The sequence below is a fragment of the Narcine bancroftii genome, chromosome 12 (genome assembly GCF_036971445.1).
Source record: "Narcine bancroftii isolate sNarBan1 chromosome 12, sNarBan1.hap1, whole genome shotgun sequence".
Lineage (NCBI taxonomy): Eukaryota > Metazoa > Chordata > Chondrichthyes > Torpediniformes > Narcinidae > Narcine > Narcine bancroftii.
This window is the reverse complement of record NC_091480.1, coordinates 40,719,837-40,738,581: the sequence shown is the minus strand read 5'-3', so window position 1 is coordinate 40,738,581 and position 18,745 is coordinate 40,719,837. Positions and strand designations below refer to the sequence as shown.

The following is an 18,745-nucleotide window of genomic DNA, read 5'->3' as shown; positions in this document are numbered from 1 at the left end:
TCTACTAGGGGGACTCCAACCCCCTTTTTACTACAGGGGACTCCAACCCCCTTTTTACTACAGGGGACTCCAACCCCCGTTCTACTAGGGGAACTCCAACCCCCTTTTTACTACAGGGGACTCCAACCCCGTTCTACTAGGGGGACTCCAACCCCCTTTTTACTACAGGGGACTCCAACCCCGTTCTACTAGGGGGACTCCAACCCCCTTTTTACTACAGGGGACTCCAACCCCCTTTTTACTACAGGGGACTCCAACCCCCTTTTGTTTTATTCTTTGGCTTTAACGAGGGCTTTTGCAGAGTAGTGACAACACACAATTTTATCGTTGCCAATAGCAGAACTTCGTTTAAACAGGCGTCTGCTTACCTCCCTTTGTTGAACGGTCACTTGTTGTTATCACCACACCACAATCGACCGGTGTTTTGTATCTTTTTCTTCCGTCACTTCTCCATCTTCATCACGTCGGGGTCACCAAATTGTCGGACTCTGGCTTTACCTTACTCTTAATTTAGTCTATGTGTGGTCTGAGTCCAGTGTGTTCTTTGAATGAAGTGATAGGAGAAGGTATTCGGTTCAACAGTCAGTTTATTACACAGCACAAGAATAAAACTTAACAGAGCTCTGGGTCAGTCGTTAGTTCATAGGTCACCTGCACAGTGAGCTACTCCCCAAGACTGACCCCTATTGTCCAGTTGGCTCAGTTTATATAGATCAACCTTATCATACAGAACAAAAGTTGGCTTCCTTTGCTAGATTTCATTATCATACAGAACAAAAGTTGTCTTCCTTTGCTAGATCTTTTTGCATAAGGGTTATCACAAGTCATCTCCTGTTTTGCAGATATCTGGGGTGTAGCGCTCCCATCTTAATCCTCCAAGCCAGACTATCCTGTTGATTGGATCAGAAATTAATTCATCCCCAGATATTTCTATCACCATTCTGTTCCTGTCTGGCCAATTTCTGCTGTACTCTTTAACACCTCCTCCTGCCTTAATCTTCCTCCTAGACTGGTTTTCCATTCCCTTTGTTTCTTGCAGGCCATTCTTTGTTCTGGTCTGGCCTGTGTCTCCTGTGCTACTCACCACCTCCTTCAGTTTGAGCATTCCTCCTAAATCGTTTTATGCATTTCCTCTCCCTGTATTTGGGAGCAGACCATTTTGCTCAGCCAACTTTGCTCCATGCTGTGATTGCCACTTAATCACATTCCTCTTTTTCCCTGACTCATGCAGTACATATAAAATTATTAATTAATCATTTCTTTCATAATGTTTTAACCCCTAGATTCCAACAAGGTCCAACTTAATCTGCCCGAGTAGCCTCTGGTGTACGTAGTCCAACCTGACACCTGCGACATAGGTATCCCAGATCATGTTTTGGGTGGCCGACACTGACTGGAAGTTGCACACTCGTGCGAGTTCACGCAGGGCCTGGAGGAACTTGTCGCTTGATTCACCCGGTCGCTGTTTGCGGGTAGCCAGCATGTGCCTGGCGGATACCTCATTGACTTTCTCCCTGTACTGGTCCTTGAGTATGTCCATTGCCTCTGTGTACATTGAGGCGCCTCTGATTATCGGGAACACTCAATGTCCGACCCAGGAGAAGAGTAGGTGCAACTTGTTTTCCTCTGTGGCTACGAACCCAGTGGAGTTCTGTAGAAAGACCTCAAAGCAGCATAACCAGAGTTCAGAGCTGTCTGAGGCTTCTGGCGATTGTGGGTCAATCTCCAGCTTATCAGGCTTCAAAGGTTGTTCCATCGTTGGAAAAAAATATTGTAAATAAAACTGATGCTCTATCAATAACTCAAAAGACTAGTTACAGAACTAAGAACTTTTTTTTAACAATAAACTGCGCAGTGACCCAGGCTTTCTGGGGAGGGGTTACGGTGTTGGAGCTTTTAGACAGGGTGAAGAGGATATTCACAGAACAGGGCGGAGCCAGATTAGTGAGAGGACAGCAGTTCACCACTATGACCTGTCTCGACCACAGCACCGTGGTTGGCTCTGACCTGTAGAAGGGAAGGGTGAAGTCAGGAAGAGCCATAGTCCGAGGGGACTTGATAATCAGGGGAAAGGTTTGGAGAATCTGTGGCTGCAGAAGAGACTCCGGGATTGTGTGTTGCCTCCTGGGTGCTTGGCTCCAGGATGTCTCTGAGCGGTTGTAGAATATTCTAAGAGGAGGGTAACCAGCCAGAGGTATTGGAACCAATGACACAATATATGGGGTAGAGGTCCTGCAAAGTAAGGTTAGGGAGTTAGGAAAGAGGCTGGAGAGCAGGACCCCAAGGTGGTCATCTCTGGATTACTCCTGGTGCTATGAACCAGGGAAGGTCAGACAGGAAGGTAGTGCAGACAAATGAGTGGCTGAAGAGATGGTGCAGGGGACAGGACTTCATGATCTCGGATCATTGGAACCTGTTCTAAGGCAAGGGTGGTCTGTAGTAGTGGGACTGATGTGCCTGAACTGGAGGGGACCCAATATCCTGGTGTGGAGTTCTGCTAATGCTAAGATAGATTTGCAGTGTGGGGGTGGGGAGGAGTAGTGGGTGACAACAAAAGTGGAGGCAGAGGAAGAGGTGGTTGGCGCACAAGTAGGGACAGCTGGGAGCGAGTTTGTGTGGAAGGGAAGGCAGACGAGGCAAAATTACAGCCAGTGGGATGTTGCAATGCAACAAGGACACAGAGGGTAACAAAAACCTGATGATAGAAAAGATCCAATATGAACCTAGGCTAGCAAATAGTATCAAAGAAGATACAGAAAGCTTCTTCAATATATAAAGAGAAAAAGGGGCGAGAGTAGATAAAGGACTGAGAAAATTATGCTGGAGAAAAGGAGATGGCAGAGGAACTAAATCCGGCACTGTAAGGAGTTTTTACTTTCTCTCAGTGTCTCGTGAGTGTTCCCTCGGTGCTGTACTTGCCTCCACCACTCAAAACATTGGTTAATTGGTGTATCTGGGCGGCATGGGCTCTTGGGCCAGTTACCATATTGTACCTAAATTAAAATTAAATGAGTATTTTGCATCAGTTTTCACTGTGGAAGACATTAACAGTGGACCAGATGACTAAAGGTATTAGGGAAGTGAGTACAGTTACTCAAGGAAGAAGGTGCTCAGAAAGGTGGATATTCCCCCGGACCAGATGGATGCACCCTCAGGTTCGGAAAGAAGTAGTGGTAGAGACATTAGTTCAGGAAACAATAGATTCTAGCATGGTCCCAGAGGAGTGGAAAATCACAAATGTCATCCCTCTGTTCAAGAAGGGAGGGAGGCAGCAGAGAGGAACGGTTAGCCTGATGTCAGTGGTTGGGAAGATGTTGGAGTTGATTGTAAAGGATGAGGTTATGGATACTTGGAGGAACATGGCAGGATAGGCCAAAGCCAGCATGGGTTCCTTCAAGGAAAATCTTGCTTGACAAACCTATTGGAATTATTTGAGGAAGTGATAAGCAGGCTGGATAAGGAAGATGTAGTGGATGTTGTGTATTTAGATTTTCAGAAGGTATTTCACAAGAAGCTGCATATGAGGCTACTTAACAAGAGCCCATGGTATAACAGGAAACATACTAGCCTGGGTAGAGCATTGGATGATTGGCAGGGAGTAGAGTTGGAATACATGGATCATAATCTGATCGGCTGCCAGTTGCTAGGGGTGTTCCACAGGGGTCGGTGTTGGGGCTGCTTCTTTTTATGCTGTATATTAATGATTTAGATTATGGTGGCCAAGTGTGGGGATGATATGAAGGTAAGTGGAGGAGCAGGTGGTGTGGAGTAAACAGGGAGGCTGCAGAAGGAGAATGGGATGAGAAGTGGTAAATGAAATAGAATATTGGAAAGTGACAAAGGGACGGGGAAGGACAGAGATGGGGAACGAACCGAAACTGGAGAAGTCGATGCAGTTGGAGGATAGATAACCCCTGCAGATTCACAAATGTGCTCCATTGGAAGGAATGTTTTGGGCACCGATGATGGTGAGGGAGAAGGTGTGGGTGCAAGTGGAGCATCTCCTGTGGTCACAGGGGTGACTCCCAAGGGGCCAATTGGAGGGAAGGGAGAAGTGAATGAACAAGTTATGAGGAGGGGGAAGGTGTGTCTATTAGTAATCATGTAGTCAGTGGCACAGATGGTGGAGAATGGTATGTTGGATTATCATGATAGAGCAAGGCAGAGGTATATAGCAAGAGAAATTGATAGAGAAGTCAATAAATTGTGCCAGAAAGGGAAGAACGAGGATTCTAGTGACCTGAGAAATGGAAATGCTGCTCATCAGTATCTGTAGGACCAGATTTGTGAACAAATCCAGTCAGTGCGCTTGTTTCATGATCCTTTCCCTGGTCCTAGACTTACTCACAAGCTTCCCCTGTTGGGGCCAAATGCAGACTGCAGCACAGTTTAACAAGCAATTGCACACATTATTACCAACAATTTTACTGTATTTCATGATTTTCTGCAGGGAAGTGGGACAGGAAATCTCACAACAAAGAACACTTTCATTAACAATTCAAATGAAGGAGCATGTATGAACTTATATTATTGTTCAGTCTCTCAATTTTCATTTTCTTTTTGTCCTAAATCCATACCACCAGTGGCCATATCGTGGATGTCAATAATTCTCATGTTGTTTATGTTTGAACAGAGGTAACCAGCAGGTAGACTGGTCAGCTTGCAGTGATGATCTCGTACAAGTCCCTGCAGAATATCTGCAGGAAAAGTATTTCCATCAGAGAGAAGGGGAAGACCAAAACTAAAGAAGATAATAAATTTAACTTAGTAAAATCTAGGAAGGAATTTGAGACATTTCTTTGCCTGATGTGGAAGTCTTTGAGAAAAGTATAGCTTATTGAAGAGAAAGGCTTGAGGGAGAACAGAATGAAAGATCAAAATAAAACAGAATAAAGGAACTTGGTGTTAAGCCCAGAACACCTACATTAAAACAGCCTATATCTCTGCTGTGAATTAATTGATACCAATCGTCTCCGGTGTTTCAACCTTAGTACTCTTGGTCACCAGCCCTGAAAGCTGCTTCTGATCCTGCAGTCATGGATTTGAGCCTCCTAGAGCAGAAGAGTAACACAGAAGATGCCTTGGGGACAGATGCCTTTCCCTTCGCTGCTTAACAGGTCCCTGGGCTACACAGGTGTAATTACACAGCAGGACCATTTTGAGAGGTCAGGTAGATTAATGCAGCATGTAAATAATGTCTGGGCATTCACATTTCCATTTCTTCAGTGTTCTGTCAGCAACGAAACATTCCAAACAAATCGAGGGATACATCAAACATGACCTCTCAAGCGCTCAGTGGATGATCATTCGCTGAAGTCGCTCACACACTTCTTTAGTTCCCAAGGATAGCATCATCTCAGCCACACTAGGTCCATGCTGTGGAGACAGCAAAACATAATTAGATCCTTCAAAAACATTCAGTGCATTTGTTTATTTCCTTGTACACAACCTCACATAAATAAAGCCCATCTACAAAAAACAGGATGTCAGGGTTTGAGTTACAGAGAAAGGTTGAGCAGCCTGGGGCTTTTTTCTCTGGAGCGTAGAAGATTGAGGGGGGATTTGATGGAGGTGTTCAAGATTTTAAAAGGGACAGAGAGAGTCAACGTGGATAGGCTTTTTCAATTAAAAGTGGGAGATATTCAAACCAGAGGCCATGGTTTGAGATTGCAGGGGGAAAATTCTAAGGGGAACATGAGGGGAAATTTCTTCACGCAAAGGGGTGGTTGGGATGTGGAATAAGCTTCCGGCAGAGGTGGTTGAAGCAAGGACGTTATTTACATTTAAGGAAAGACTGGATAATTACATGGAGGGGAGAGCATTGGAGGGACCAGGCACTGGTCAGTGGGACTAGGAGAGTGGGGATTTGTTCCGGCATGGACTAGTAGGGCCAAACTGGCCTGTTCTGTGCTGTATATGGTTATAAGTGCAATGGGGGAATTATCATTTCCAAATCCGAGATTTTACTATTGGGCGGTTAATATGCGTAATCTACTTTTACTGTTACATTCTGATAAACTAGTGAACCACCCTTCTTGGGTAGAAATGGAATTGAATTTTTCTAAAAAATCATTTATGTTAGCAATTTTAGGCTCCTTTTTTCTGCTTTCCATTTCTAAAATTGACCCATAATCTGATAATGAGAAATAGGTTGAGAAAATGGACACAATTTAGGGAATTTTTTGACTATAATAGTTTTTTCTCTTGCCAGTACTATTATAGATGACCATTTTATAGATAGTTTGGAGAAAATTAGGTACAACATTAAAGATAGAAAGTTTCACTTTGACAAGATGTGGGGCCCATTCATAGATTACGATTGTAATTGGAAGTCTGGATGCTCCAGCAGTCTGGAGTCTGAAGGTCGCTATTCGATCCATATCTTTACAAGATAATTTTGGTTAAAGGGAGGGGTTCAATTAGTCAGAGGATTTTTGTTTTTTTTATATATAGATTAATTAGTTAAATATGGGTTTAAATATGGTTTATCATGGATCATATCATTAAGATAGAATTTACCCTTGGTTTGTATAAAGGGATTGTTTAATTTAGTCTTATCTATTTTCTATCCAGAAATATACTGAGATGTATTATGAGAAAGGGATAAACTGTAAATATTTATAGAATTTGATATCTTAAAGAAACAAGTCAAATAAACAATTATGGACAGGTTTTTGATTTACATGACATGTTTACTATGTGATATGACCTGCTGTTTGTTATTATTAGATGATTTTGTATGTAGGATTTATATATTAAACTCAATAAAAATATTTTAAAAAACATCACAATGTTTTCTCCTCACCATTAGATGCTTTTCCTGCAGTACTCCAAGCAGATATCTGATCACCTCTACAGCACTGGGCACTAGCTTGGAGTAATGCAATCTGAGGCAGAAAGGGAGTCTGTTGGAGAGCTCTCTCTCACCTGCTGCTGCTCAGAGCCGTGCAAATTCCAGATGCTATGAAGATGCTGCATTAATCTCCCCTCTAGCACTTCTGCCAATTAACTAATTTATTTTCCGCAGAAATCAAATTTCCCATCTGAAAAAGTCAGCAAGTCGAAGGAAACCACTCAAAATGTATCTCCCCTGCATTAAGTCTGTTTTAAAAGGAACATACACTAGGGTCAGCAAGTAAGCGGTCCCTCCTCACTGGTAACCCCTGATCACCGTGCTCCCTACCTGCTGCCCACTGAGAGCCAGTCGGAGGAGCTTCATCATGACACTGTACTTGGTGGTTGTGAATCGGGTCTGTAATGACCTCAGTTCAGAGTTCAGCTCCGCTAGGGTCCCATTATCACTTGGCCAGTTCTGGTACAGACTGGAATTCAAGTCATCAACAATATGATTAGTTCATTGTAAAATTAAATTTCAGAGTTGGAGGAAATGGAGATGAGAGAGTGAAGAGTTGGTGCAGAGAGCCAAGGTGGATCTGAATGAGATCAAGCGTTTAGGCAGAGAGAGAGCTATTTACAGGGAGGGATAACAGAACATAGGGAGGGGAAATGGAGTGCAATGGGGACAAAGGGGAGGCCTGAGAGGTGGGTGAGCAAGATGGTGTAATATGAAGGGAAGGGAAGTTTTGAAAGGGCAGAGAGTGGGAAAAGGGGAAGAGGAAAGGACAGGCTGAGGATAGGAAGGGCAAAAGGAGAACAGGTAAGACAGGGCCATGTGGAAATGAAACAGGGGGAGAGCAAGGCTGAACAATGAAGGGGAGGCAATAAGAACGCAATTATGGAGGGGTAAAAAATAGAATGGGGACAAGCAGCAGTAGCAAAAGGAGAGGGAAAGACTGGGTGCTGGGAGGACCAGAGGTCGGCCAGGGAAGATGTGAAGAATGATGGGGTGAGGGGCAAGGAGGCAGATACTTACCTGATCACCATGCTGCAGATCTTCTCGCCATCTGTCGTCAGTTCCTCCATCTGTTCCCATGCCACATGGGGACGAATCCATAGGTAAGAGTGGGCTGGCTTTACGAGGTCCAGCAAAGAAGTGATGTGCCCCTGCCAGTGTGTTAAATACATCATTTTCTGGATGTGTTTTACAGTTCATTATTGAAATGAATTGTCGTGCATACAAGTGAAAATTTTTGTTTTGCATGCTATCCAGACGAGTTACTCCTGACATGGGTTACTTTATGGGTGGCACGGTTAGCGTAGCATCTAGCGCAACACTGTACAGCGCCAGCTAGTGGCACCAGGAGTAACCGTGAGCTTACCACCTTGGAGGTCCTGCTTTTCAACCTCTTTCATAACTCCCTCATCTTACTTTGCAAGACCTCTACCCCACTCCTGCCGATGTCATTGTGACCAATATATACCATGACCTCTGGCTGCTCACTCTCCCTTTTGGGGCGGCATAGGTTGGCGTAATGGTTAGCATGACGCCTTTTCAGCACTAGTGATTCGGACTGGGGTTCGAATCCTGCGCTGTCTGGAAGGAGTTTGTATGTTCTCCCCAGGCCTGTGTGGGTTTTCCCGGGGGGCTCCGGTTTCCTCCCACCCTTCAAAAATGTACTGGGTCAATGGATGTATTCGGATGGCACGGGCTCGTGGGCCAAAAGGGCCTGTTACTGACTGTATGTCTAAATTTTTTTAAATTAATTAAAAAATTTAAAGTCAAGACGCTTCAGTACAGCGGGTAATGCAAATAGTAAATCAAAAGTGTAGGGTATAGTCTTACAAGGGACAAAATGCAGGATATAGAGAAAGTACATGTAAACAGTTCAGGGGTATCATCTTTTACCAATGAAAGTCCATTAATAAGTCTGACAACTGCAGGAAAGAAACTGTCCTTGAAGGTGAAGGTTCATTTTCGAGATTGTGCATCTTCTGCCGATTGGAGGGAAGAGAAGAATGTTGTGACAGGGATGGGGTGGGGTTTCACAGCTGCTTTCTCCTGATCCACCCACCCTCAGAGGCAGTGCTCATTCTCCACGGTGATAGGAAGTTGATACCGCCCCTGTCCACCAATCCTGAGCCATGGTTACTGGGACCTGAAAGGGGGCTGGAAGAGAGAAAGATTGTCTGACCTTCCGGTGTAGCAGCACCCGTTCCATGTAGTCTGTGCACAGGGCCTGCCCCTCCAGCAGCTCTTCCTTGTACACCTTCTCTACAAGCGCTTGCAGCTCCATTACCAACTGCTGCCTTAAGCTACTATTCTCGATGCGATGCAACAGGTGAATTCTGTCAAATAAGATGGGGATGGACAGAGAATTGAGTGTTCAACTTGAGTTGGTGAGAGTGCATCACTTTGCTGTGTTATAACATACTTACCTGGTCCCAGCCATAGATCATGTTGGTGATACACACACATGGGCATTAACTCACATCTTTACACTTGTAAACACCAACAGTGCCCATTCTCTCCTTGTTTCCATTTCCTTCCCACCCCACCCACTGGAAAAATGTCACCAGGCGTCCGAACAAAAGAGTGAGGGGGGGGGGAGGGGTGGTCACAAAGGCAGATGATAGATGGAGAAAGAAGGGAGGGGACAGCAGCAAGCAAGGGGAGGAGGGATGCCTAGGTGAAGGGAAGTGGGAGTGGGAATAGGAGAGCAGGTTAGTAAAAACCAGAAAAGTCGATGTTAATGCCATCTGGTTGGAGAGTACCCAGTTGTTCCTCCAGTTTTCTGGTGGTCTTGGTGGGACAGTATACAAGGCCATGGACAGACATGTGAGTATGGGGGTGTGATACAGAACTGAAATGATTGGCTACTGGGAGGTCTCTGTCACTGGTGTGGATGTAGTGAAGGTGCTCAGCGAAGCGATCTCCCAGTCTGCGCCCCCTCTCTCCAATGTAGAGAAGGCCACAAAGGGAGCACCGGATGCAGTAAATCAGTCCTGTGGATACACAAGTCAAGTGTTGCTCTCTTGAAAAGCCTGTATGGGGCCCTGGACTGTGGTGTGGGGAGAGGCATGGGCGCAAGAGTGGCACCTCCTGCGGCCACAGAGGTGCCGAGGGGGGGGGGGGGGTAGATTGATGGGGAGGGATGAGTGCACAAGGGAGTCACAAATGGAGCAGTCCCTACAGAAGGCAGAGAGTGGAGGAGGGGAAGATGTGTCTCGTAAAGGATTCTGTAGTACAGTGGTTCTCAGTCTTTTTCTTTCCTCTCATAGTCCACCTTAAGTATTCCCTATGCCATAAGTGCTCTGATTGCTTAAGGTGGTATGTGGGTGGAAAGAAAAAGTTTAAAAACCACTGTTTTAATCGTACCTAATTGACTCGTTATGTGCAGAGTTTCATAACTCCAAAGGAAATGGACTAATGACAATTTTTCTCAAGCAAAATATTTCGGTAACAATTGGGTCTAGAGTAGTGATTCTCAACCTTCCCTTCCCTTAATAGGTCTTAAATGAATACTTTGCACCAGTATTCACAAGTGAAAAGGACCTTGATCATGGTGAGGTCGAAATTGAACAGGCGCTGGACAATGTGGAGATTAAGGAAGAAGAAGTGTTAGATCTTCTTAAAAAGATCAAGATTGATAAGTCCCCAGGGCTGGACGTGATATACCCCAGGCTGCTGTGGCAAGTGAGGGAAGAGAGTGCTGGGGCAGCAGCTAAGATCTTTGAATCCACTTTGGCCACAGGGGAGGTACTGAAGGATTGGAGAATGTTAAATGTAGTCCCCTTGTTTAAAACATCCCTCAAGGTCACTCCACAGATAGTTATGAAGGCCTATGGGATGCTGGGATTCATTAACAGGGCAGTTGAGTTCAGGAGTAAAGAGGTCATGTTGCATCTCTACAAATGTTTGGTAAGACCACATTTGGAGCATTATGTTCAGTTCTGGTCACCTCATTATAGGAAGGATGTGGAAGCTAAGGAGAGGGTGCAGAGGAGATTTACCAGGATGTTTTCTGGATTGGGAAATGAGTCTTATGAGGCAAGGTTCACAGAGCTGGGATTTTTCACTTAGGAGAAGTGATAGAGGTCTATAAGATTATGAGAGGCATAGACAGGGTGGACAGCCATCATCTGTTTCCCAGGGCAGGATCAGCAAACACCAGAGGACATATATACAAAGGGAGGGAAGTTTAGCAAAGACATCAGGGTTAAGTTTTTTTTACACAGAAAGTTGTGGTTGCCTGGAATGCCTTGCTAGGGATGGTAGTGGAGGCTAAAACATTGGGAGCATTTAAGAGACTCTTGGACAGACACATGGATGAAAGAAAAATCAGGGTTACTGGGTAGGTTATAGTATTCCTTCTTTTAGGAAGGAATGTATGGGTTGGCACAAAGGGCCTGTATTGTGCTGTTCCATTCTATTACCACCTTGGAAGTCCTGCTCTTCAGCCTCCTTCCTAACTCCCTAAACTTACCTTACAGGGCCTCTACTCCACTCACGTTGTGTCACTGTTACCAATATCCCCCATGACCTCTGGGTTCTCACCCTCCCTTTAAGAATATTCTGTACCCACTCAGAGACATCCTGGACCCAAGCGCCCAGGAAGCTCTCCTGGAGTCTCTGTTTCCCTTGACTATCAAGTCCCCGATGACTATCGTTCTACCTGACTTCATCCTTCCCTTCTGAGGCACAGAGCTGACCATGGAGCTATTGATCTGGCTGCTACCTTGCCCATTCAGGTCATTCCCCCCCACCAGGTGTATCCAAAGGGGTATATTTATTGCTGCGGGGAATGGACACAGGGTACCCTGCACTGCCTGCAATGTCCCATGGAGCTACTTCTTTTTATGTTTTATATCAATGATTTAGATCATTCCCTTTCCCTCTCCTGACTGTCACTCAGCGACCTTCCTCCTGCCTCCAACATGTGACTGCATCCCTGTATCTCCTGTCTCTCACTCCCTCTGCTTGACAAATAATCTGGAGCTCATCCAACCCCACCTTCAGTTCCCTGACGTGGTTTGTAAGGACTTACAGTTGAATGCACTTCTTGCGGATGAAGTCAGATAGGTGTGAAAGCTCAGTAAAAAGTCACTTGCATCTCCAAAAGCACTTCAATGCTGGACAGTCAATATAATAAACAGCAACTGGCCAGGACTCCAACTTGAATAAAAAATGCACTGAAATATCTCGCATCCACTGTATAGACTGCTAACCGCTCCAATTTATATTGTGCTTCTCTGTACTGGAGAATCATTTGAACTATAGCAGATGCTCAAATATTTTAAAATTAAGAAGCAGAAAGAAGATTAAATTCATTCCTTGGAATTGGGTGCCTGGAATGCATTGCTGGGGGTGGTGGTGGAGGCTTGTGTTAAAGGGACATTCAAAAGACTCTTAGACAGACCCATGGATGCAAGAAAAATAGAGGGCTATGGGTGTGAGATAGGTAAAAATTAAACTGTTGTGCAGTGGGATTACATGTCAGCATAACATCGTGGGCTGAAGGGCCTGTTCTGCATTGTAACATCCTATCTTCCATTCTTAGTATTACTGACACCAGTATTACGTACACTGGTGTTCACACTTATACATGCAGATTTGGAAACTGATGTACCTGTTGAACTCTGGCAACTTGTCATGGTCCAGGAGTGCAGAATGAGTTGTGATCCTGGTTACATTAAACTCACTCACCATTTCTTCCAGGGTTCGACCAAAGCGATTTCCTTCAAACACAGAGAGAATGAATTTAATGATAATTCCCAATTCACGTGCATTTTGAGTCCTTATTCTTCAACTGCTCTCTTTGCCCTTGTAGCGGTAGCTAAACGGGTCGGGCAGAACGAGACCAGTAGTCACTGGGCTCATCTGCACTCCAGTTGTTTATTGACTCTTCCCACCCCCATGCCGGAAACAACGTCATGATATTACCCCGTGCACATGCGGACCTGACCCGGCCGGCGGAAATAACGACCCAGGCAGCGCCATCTTGACGTGGCTGCTCCGCTACCGTGACCGTAACACATGGAGCCGGTTCACCTGCCATCAGTGATGTGCACCAGAGGGAGAAGTTACCGGGATAATTTCAGACGGTCACATCCTGTGATACAATCTCGCCAATAATGTCCAATATTTCAAACCTGCACACGCACTCTCCATTCTGTACACAAACCTGCCTGTAAAAGTAGTGCAGTATTTTACATGACACCCTCCATAAACTACATCCCAGCCATAATAGAGCAATGCTCTTTATTTACTGTACCTGAGAAACCAGATCCACAGTTGGTTACGATGTCAAGTAAAGCCTCTGGCAGGTACCCGCTCTGGGAAAAGTTCTGAATGAACAGATCACTCTGACGCTTGGACAGCTTGCTGCCACTTTTGTTCAAGAGGAGAGGAAGGTGAGCAAAGATTGGTGGTTTCCAGCCCAAGGCTCTGTACATCAGCACATGTTTGGCAGTGGAAGTAAGCCACTCAGTGCCCCGCAGGACATGGCTGATGTTCATGTGATGGTCATCAACCACATTTGCCAAGTGATAGGTCGGAAACCCATCTGCCTTAATGATGACGGGGTCTCCTTCCACATGGGCTGGCTCCATCCTGTTCAGTCCATACACCAGATCTTCAAAGGTCACAGTACCCTCCTCCAGGCAGAATCTGATGACGTGTGGGCACCCTTGTGCCAATCGCTCCTGGATCTGATTTGAAGTAAGATGCCTGCAGCGATTGTCATACCTGAAAGTGGAGGGCATTTGTATTAAATTGTGAATCATAAGATTCAACTCCCACTCTAGGTTCTTGAACACATTGTTTTGGCCACTTTCCCAGAGGCAGTGCAGGATTAGTAAGTGGGGAAATCCTTCACTCTCAGTGGTGCACAGAGAGCTCTGTTTTGTTGAAGGGCCACTATAGAAGTAAATGCATGTGCAAGTGGTTAAAAAAAGACTCAGTAGCATTATTCAAGCAAAGAATCCCCCCCCTCACCTCCCCTCCACTGCCTTCCTATCACTATCACCAGTTCAATTATCATTCACTCAACAATGTCAGCTGGAGCTCAACTCAGCTGAAGTGTTTTCTGCTTTACAACAGTGTCTACAGTTCTTAATTGGCTATAAGCCACTGGACATCTCAAGGTGACCTGAGGCACCATAGAAATGTTTATCTTTCTTAAATAAGACATGGGATATATTAGAAGGCATTAATGCAACAAGAGAGATTTCGCTTTGAAGGAATCTAATCACATGCACCAATAGAAACAAGCCATTGTCGACCTTTCTGGCTACGGCCCCCTTAGGACTCTGCTCAAAGTTTATGGGCCCCCTTCCCTGTGAAGCCGTCGTTTTAGTTTCTTTTGTACTTCTACCAACTACATTTAAAAAAATTATGATTTCAATATTTTCTGATTTCAGACCATGGCCCTTCCACTCCCCCCCACCTCCAACTGTGGCCCTGGGGGCGGGGTGGTACGGCTGTTGAGAATGGCTGATATAAACCAAAAAAAGGCAAGGAATTGGGGGAAAGGCACGTGCTTCAACAGGGACAAAGTCCCTCCAAATTTACTTTGGCGTCTGCCTCATTCTCAGTGCTTCCTTCTTCAGCAATTCCAGACGTGATGGAGTGCAGAAGCAATAATATGCTGCATTTCTCTTCACGAGAGTTTCGGCTGCCTTCAGATACAGATCCAGTCGCTCCGATTGCTGGTACGGTCCACAAGGACCTCCACGCCGAGGACTTTCATCAGGAGGGATACCTGAATAGTGAGATCAAGACCCTGCTCAGAGATTTACAGATTTTTCAATATTAAGGAAGATCAGCTTGGTACAGGAAAGTGGTACTGAGGAAAAAGATCACGCATGATCTTGTCGAATGATGGGACAGGAGCTGGTCACTAAATGGTTCACTCCTGCCTCTATTTCTCATGTTATTTGCAGCATTACTCTTATTAAGAATATTACAATGAGAGTGGGGCACAGTAAAGCATTGAAAGGCCAGACTTTTACTGAGGGCGTGCAACAGAATAAATGTGAACGTCTTATAACACAAGGTCAAATGCAACTGTAATACAGGATTTTATACCGAGAGGCAATTATAAGAAAGGGAATAGCGTAACTAAATGCTTGAGGTAACAAAACAAGGAATGCGTTCTTACTAAGGTTCTTTGGCTGGGTGGAAGTGTTTAATAAAATTGAAAAGCTTATGCTTAGGGCAGGATACATAAGAGAATGTTTAACCAGGAACCTAATATTGATAGAGACCAGAATTTCAGAGTTGCCCACGATACCTGCCCATTGGAGTATGTCCTCAATGCCTTCCGCTGCTCCAGGCACAAGGCGGCTCTGATCAGTATCTTCTATACGGAGGACAAACCGGCCTCCATGTTTCTTGGCAAAGATGTAATTGTACAGTGCTGTGCGGAGTCCACCCAGGTGCAGGAAGCCTGTCAGGTAAGCAAATTTTTAAAAGGACAACTTTAATGTTCACCTTTGAGGGACACCTGCAGTGCTTTATGGACAAACTGTTAGCAAAGCAAAATTAGTATGGGGCTCAGGTCAACCCTTCAGTAGAGCACCAAAACGCGCTTCATCAGCGAGGAAATTGCTCCACACCTCATTCCAGGGTCAAAATCTGGATTCAAACTGGAAGTTTCCGAGGGGGATAGAGAGAATGAATGACAAAGAAATTCATTTTGCAAGAAAGGCATCGTCCTTCAAAAGTACTTGGGCTCTAAAGAAATTTGGGACAACCCAAATCTGTAGAGATAGTGTAGCATAGTGGTACAGCCAGCAAAACTGCTGCCTCTCTGCACAAGGGGCTTCAATCCTAACCTTGAGTGCTGTTTATGAAGAGTTTGCATGCTATCCTAATGATCACAAGGGTTTATGCTGGGAGCTCTGGTTTCCTCCCACATAAAAATTTGTCTATTTGGAGAAGGAGAAGAAAATATTGGTTGTCATGGACTCAGTGGGGCCAAGGACCTGTTTCTGACCTGTGTGACCCTATTAACTCTATTGAGCAGTGGATGCCACACAAGTCATCTGGGAGACTGTGGATGGGCTGAGACCAAGGAAACTTGAATTTCTTTTGGCGCAAAGTTGGCCACATTTTTTTAATTTAAACTGCCTTCCCCCTTCTCTCGTTCCCTCTCTCCACCCTCCCTCTTGTTGGTGTAGGAACTGGTGATGGAGTTGGCATGGGCACCAGAATGTTGTTAGTTGGGGCTATGTCAATAGAGGCATCAGGGTCACCGGGGGAGGCAACTGTGAGTCCAGCATCTGGTTGGCAGGGATGGGGGCTTAATGATAGAGGTGTGGGAAGCTCGAGCCTGTCGGCAGCAAAGGCTGGGATGCAAACCCACGTTGGAGGCATCAGGTGCTCCATCTGCAGGCAGCCAAGGCTGCATCAGAGGCATTGGGAGATCCAACCTGTGGGTGGCAGGCGATGGGTTGGAAACCTGCTTCTGGAAGGTCGGTGATGGTGGGCATTTGGGGTCAGGGAGGTCGGTGATAGTTGTATTTGCAATTTGATTAATACTCAATTGAAACAAATTATAAAATTCTGAAGAAATGGGATTTTGCAAGCACTGCCTCAGATTGCTTACTGTTTAAGAAAAATAATATAAATTAGACTCAACCACACTGGAACACCATTATCCTTCCAGTTTGTAACCTCGGGGTTCCGTGATTTCCAAGTGCTCCCCAAAAGGGTTCCACAAGCTAAAAAGTTTGGGAAGCCCTGGTTTATGGTATCTATTTTATTTCAGCTCAGCAAGGACCAAGGACACTGCAGAAACCAGAAGAATGCAGAAACTGAAAACAATGGTGCCATTTCAAAGTCTCAAGACAAGGATCTGGACCCAAAACATTAACTGTCCATAGATGTTTCCTAGCCTGCTGTGGCCTCCCTTGGCTTCTCGTTGTTTGGCTCAAGAGAACACCATGCGACAATAAGGGGGTCTTTAAAGAATAGTGGGAAGAGAAGGAGCTGAGAGAAATGTGTGAAGTGGAGCAGAGAATAGGGGGGGGGGGGGGATACGGGGGAGCACGACTATTCCCGGACACAGAGACCCTCGGTCCCCGTGGGGAATGCAAATCCGGGAGCATCGGGCTGCGATGGGGACTGGGAAGTGAAGCTGGACCCTGTGAATCCCGGCCCCGGTACCTGTGGGGCTCGGTCCGAACCGCACCCTCACCCCGCTCCCCTCTCCGTGGGAAAACAGCCTCCGTCCCAGAGACGGCGCCCACGCCCCGACTCGGGAGACCAGCAGCCGGACCATCCCCATCACCACGCTCCCCGCTTCCTGCTTCCCAGCGCCAGCTTCCGGGATCACATGCACAAACGGCGCATGTCCCGCCAGTCGCGAGACGGGTCCCGCTCGCGGGAAAAGGAGGGCAGGCACTGGGAGCGTGGAGGGGGAGGGAGAAAACTGAGTAGAGAGGGAGGGGGACAGAGAAACCGGGGGGGGGGAGGGGGGGGGAAGAGGAGGGGGGAGGGGGGGGGAAGAGGAGGGGGGAGGGGGGGGGAAGAGGAGGGGGGAGGGGGGGGGAAGAGGAGGGGGGAGGGGGGGGAAGAGGAGGGGGGAGGGGGGGGGAAGAGGAGGGGGGAGGGGGGGGAAGAGGAGGGGGAGGGGGGGGGAAGAGGAGGGGGGAGGGGGGGGGAAGAGGAGGGGGGAGGGGGGGGGAAGAGGAGGGGGGAGGGGGGGGGAAGAGGAGGGGGGAGGGGGGGGGAAGAGGAGGGGGGGGAGGGGGGGGAAGGGGAGGGGGGGGAAGGGGGGGAAGGGGAGGGGGGGAGGGGGGGGAAGGGGGGGGGAAAGGGGAGGGGGGGGGAAGGGGGGGAGGGGGGAGGAAGGGGGGGAGGGGGGGGAGGAAGGGGGGGAGGAAGGGGGGGAGGGGGGGGAGGAAGGGGGGGAGGGGGGGGAGGGGGGGGAGGAAGGGGGGGAGGGGGGGGAGGAAGGGGGGGAGGGGGGGAGGAAGGGGGGGAGGAAGGGGGGGAGGGGGGGGAGGAAGGGGGGGAAGGGGGGGAGGGGGGGGGAGGAAGGGGGGGAGGGGGGGGAGGGAGGGGGGGAGGGGGGGAGGGAGGGGGGGAGGGGGGGGGGAGGGGGGGGGGGGGGAGGGGGGGGGAGGGGGGGGGGGGGGAGGGGGGGGAGGGGGGGGGGGGGAGGGGGGGGGGGGAGGGGGGGGAGGGGGGGGGGGGGAGGGGGGGGGGGGGAGGGGGGGGAGGGGAGGGGGGGGGAGGGGGGGGAGGGGGGGGGGGGAGGGGGGGGAGGGGGGGGGGGAGGGGGGGGGGGGGAGGGGGGGGAGGGGAGGGGGGGGAGGGGGGGGAGGGGGGGGGGAGGGGGGGAGGAGGGGGGGGGAGGGGGAGGGGGGGGGAGGGGGGGAGGGGGGGGGGAAGGGGAGGGGGGGGAAGGGGAGGGGGGGGAAGAGGAGGGGGGAAGGGGAGGGGGGAAGAGGAGGGGGGAGGGGGAAGAGGAGGGGGGAAGGGGGGGGATGGTTAAAAGGTGAGAGAATGTGAGAAAGGACTGAGTGTGAGCCTGTGTTCAAGGTAAGACTGGAAAAGGCCGTGTTTTGTGATAGGAAGCGAAAACAAGAGGGAAACGGTGTCATTGAACTATTGACATTATAGTCGTGGGTGAGAAGGATTCATACTTTAGAATGGGGGAACCGGAGAAAATGTAATGAGAAAAGAACTTTTCAACTGTTGGTGGGAGTGGTCATCGTCAGAGTGGGCTGAGTCAGAGTGGAAAGGCTTTGGCTCAATAGGCTTCAGCGAGAACAGGTAAGAGGCAAAGAATAGTGGGAGTTTTTTTTTAATCTTTAAGATTTTATAACATGAATAACATATAGGATTACATTTAAAAAAATTAAGAATAAAATAATAAAATTACAATACAGTATCAGT

The 18,745-nt window shown here is 47.6% G+C and overlaps 1 protein-coding gene across 1 annotated transcript; it reads right to left on the bottom strand.

The window, feature by feature from the left end:
- Positions 1–569: 569 nt before the first annotated feature.
- On the bottom strand, positions 570–17,161 carry ears2 (glutamyl-tRNA synthetase 2, mitochondrial). Its single transcript, XM_069907279.1, has 9 exons — positions 17,009–17,161; positions 15,132–15,287; positions 14,411–14,600; positions 13,113–13,585; positions 12,468–12,576; positions 9,033–9,186; positions 7,874–8,004; positions 7,184–7,322; positions 570–5,376 (listed from the first exon to the last, which is right to left on the bottom strand). Exons 1-9 carry the CDS (start codon positions 17,127–17,129, stop codon positions 5,293–5,295), a joined length of 1,557 nt encoding a protein of 518 aa, XP_069763380.1. The 5' UTR covers positions 17,130–17,161; the 3' UTR covers positions 570–5,292.
- Positions 17,162–18,745: the final 1,584 nt, after the last annotated feature.

Bases quoted from the DNA above. Each gene is read 5' to 3' on its own strand.
- ears2 (XM_069907279.1), bottom strand. From the start codon at position 17,129: ATGGGGATGGTCCGGCTGCTGGTCTCCCGAGTCGGGGCGTGGGCGCCG. The intron at 15,288-17,008 runs GTACCGGGGCCG...CTTACCTGACAG, and splicing joins GTTCGGACCGAGCCCCACAG to GCTTCCTGCACCTGGGTGGA. The intron at 5,377-7,183 runs GTAGGGAGCACG...CTGTCTCCACAG, and splicing joins TGGCTCTCAGTGGGCAGCAG to CATGGACCTAGTGTGGCTGA.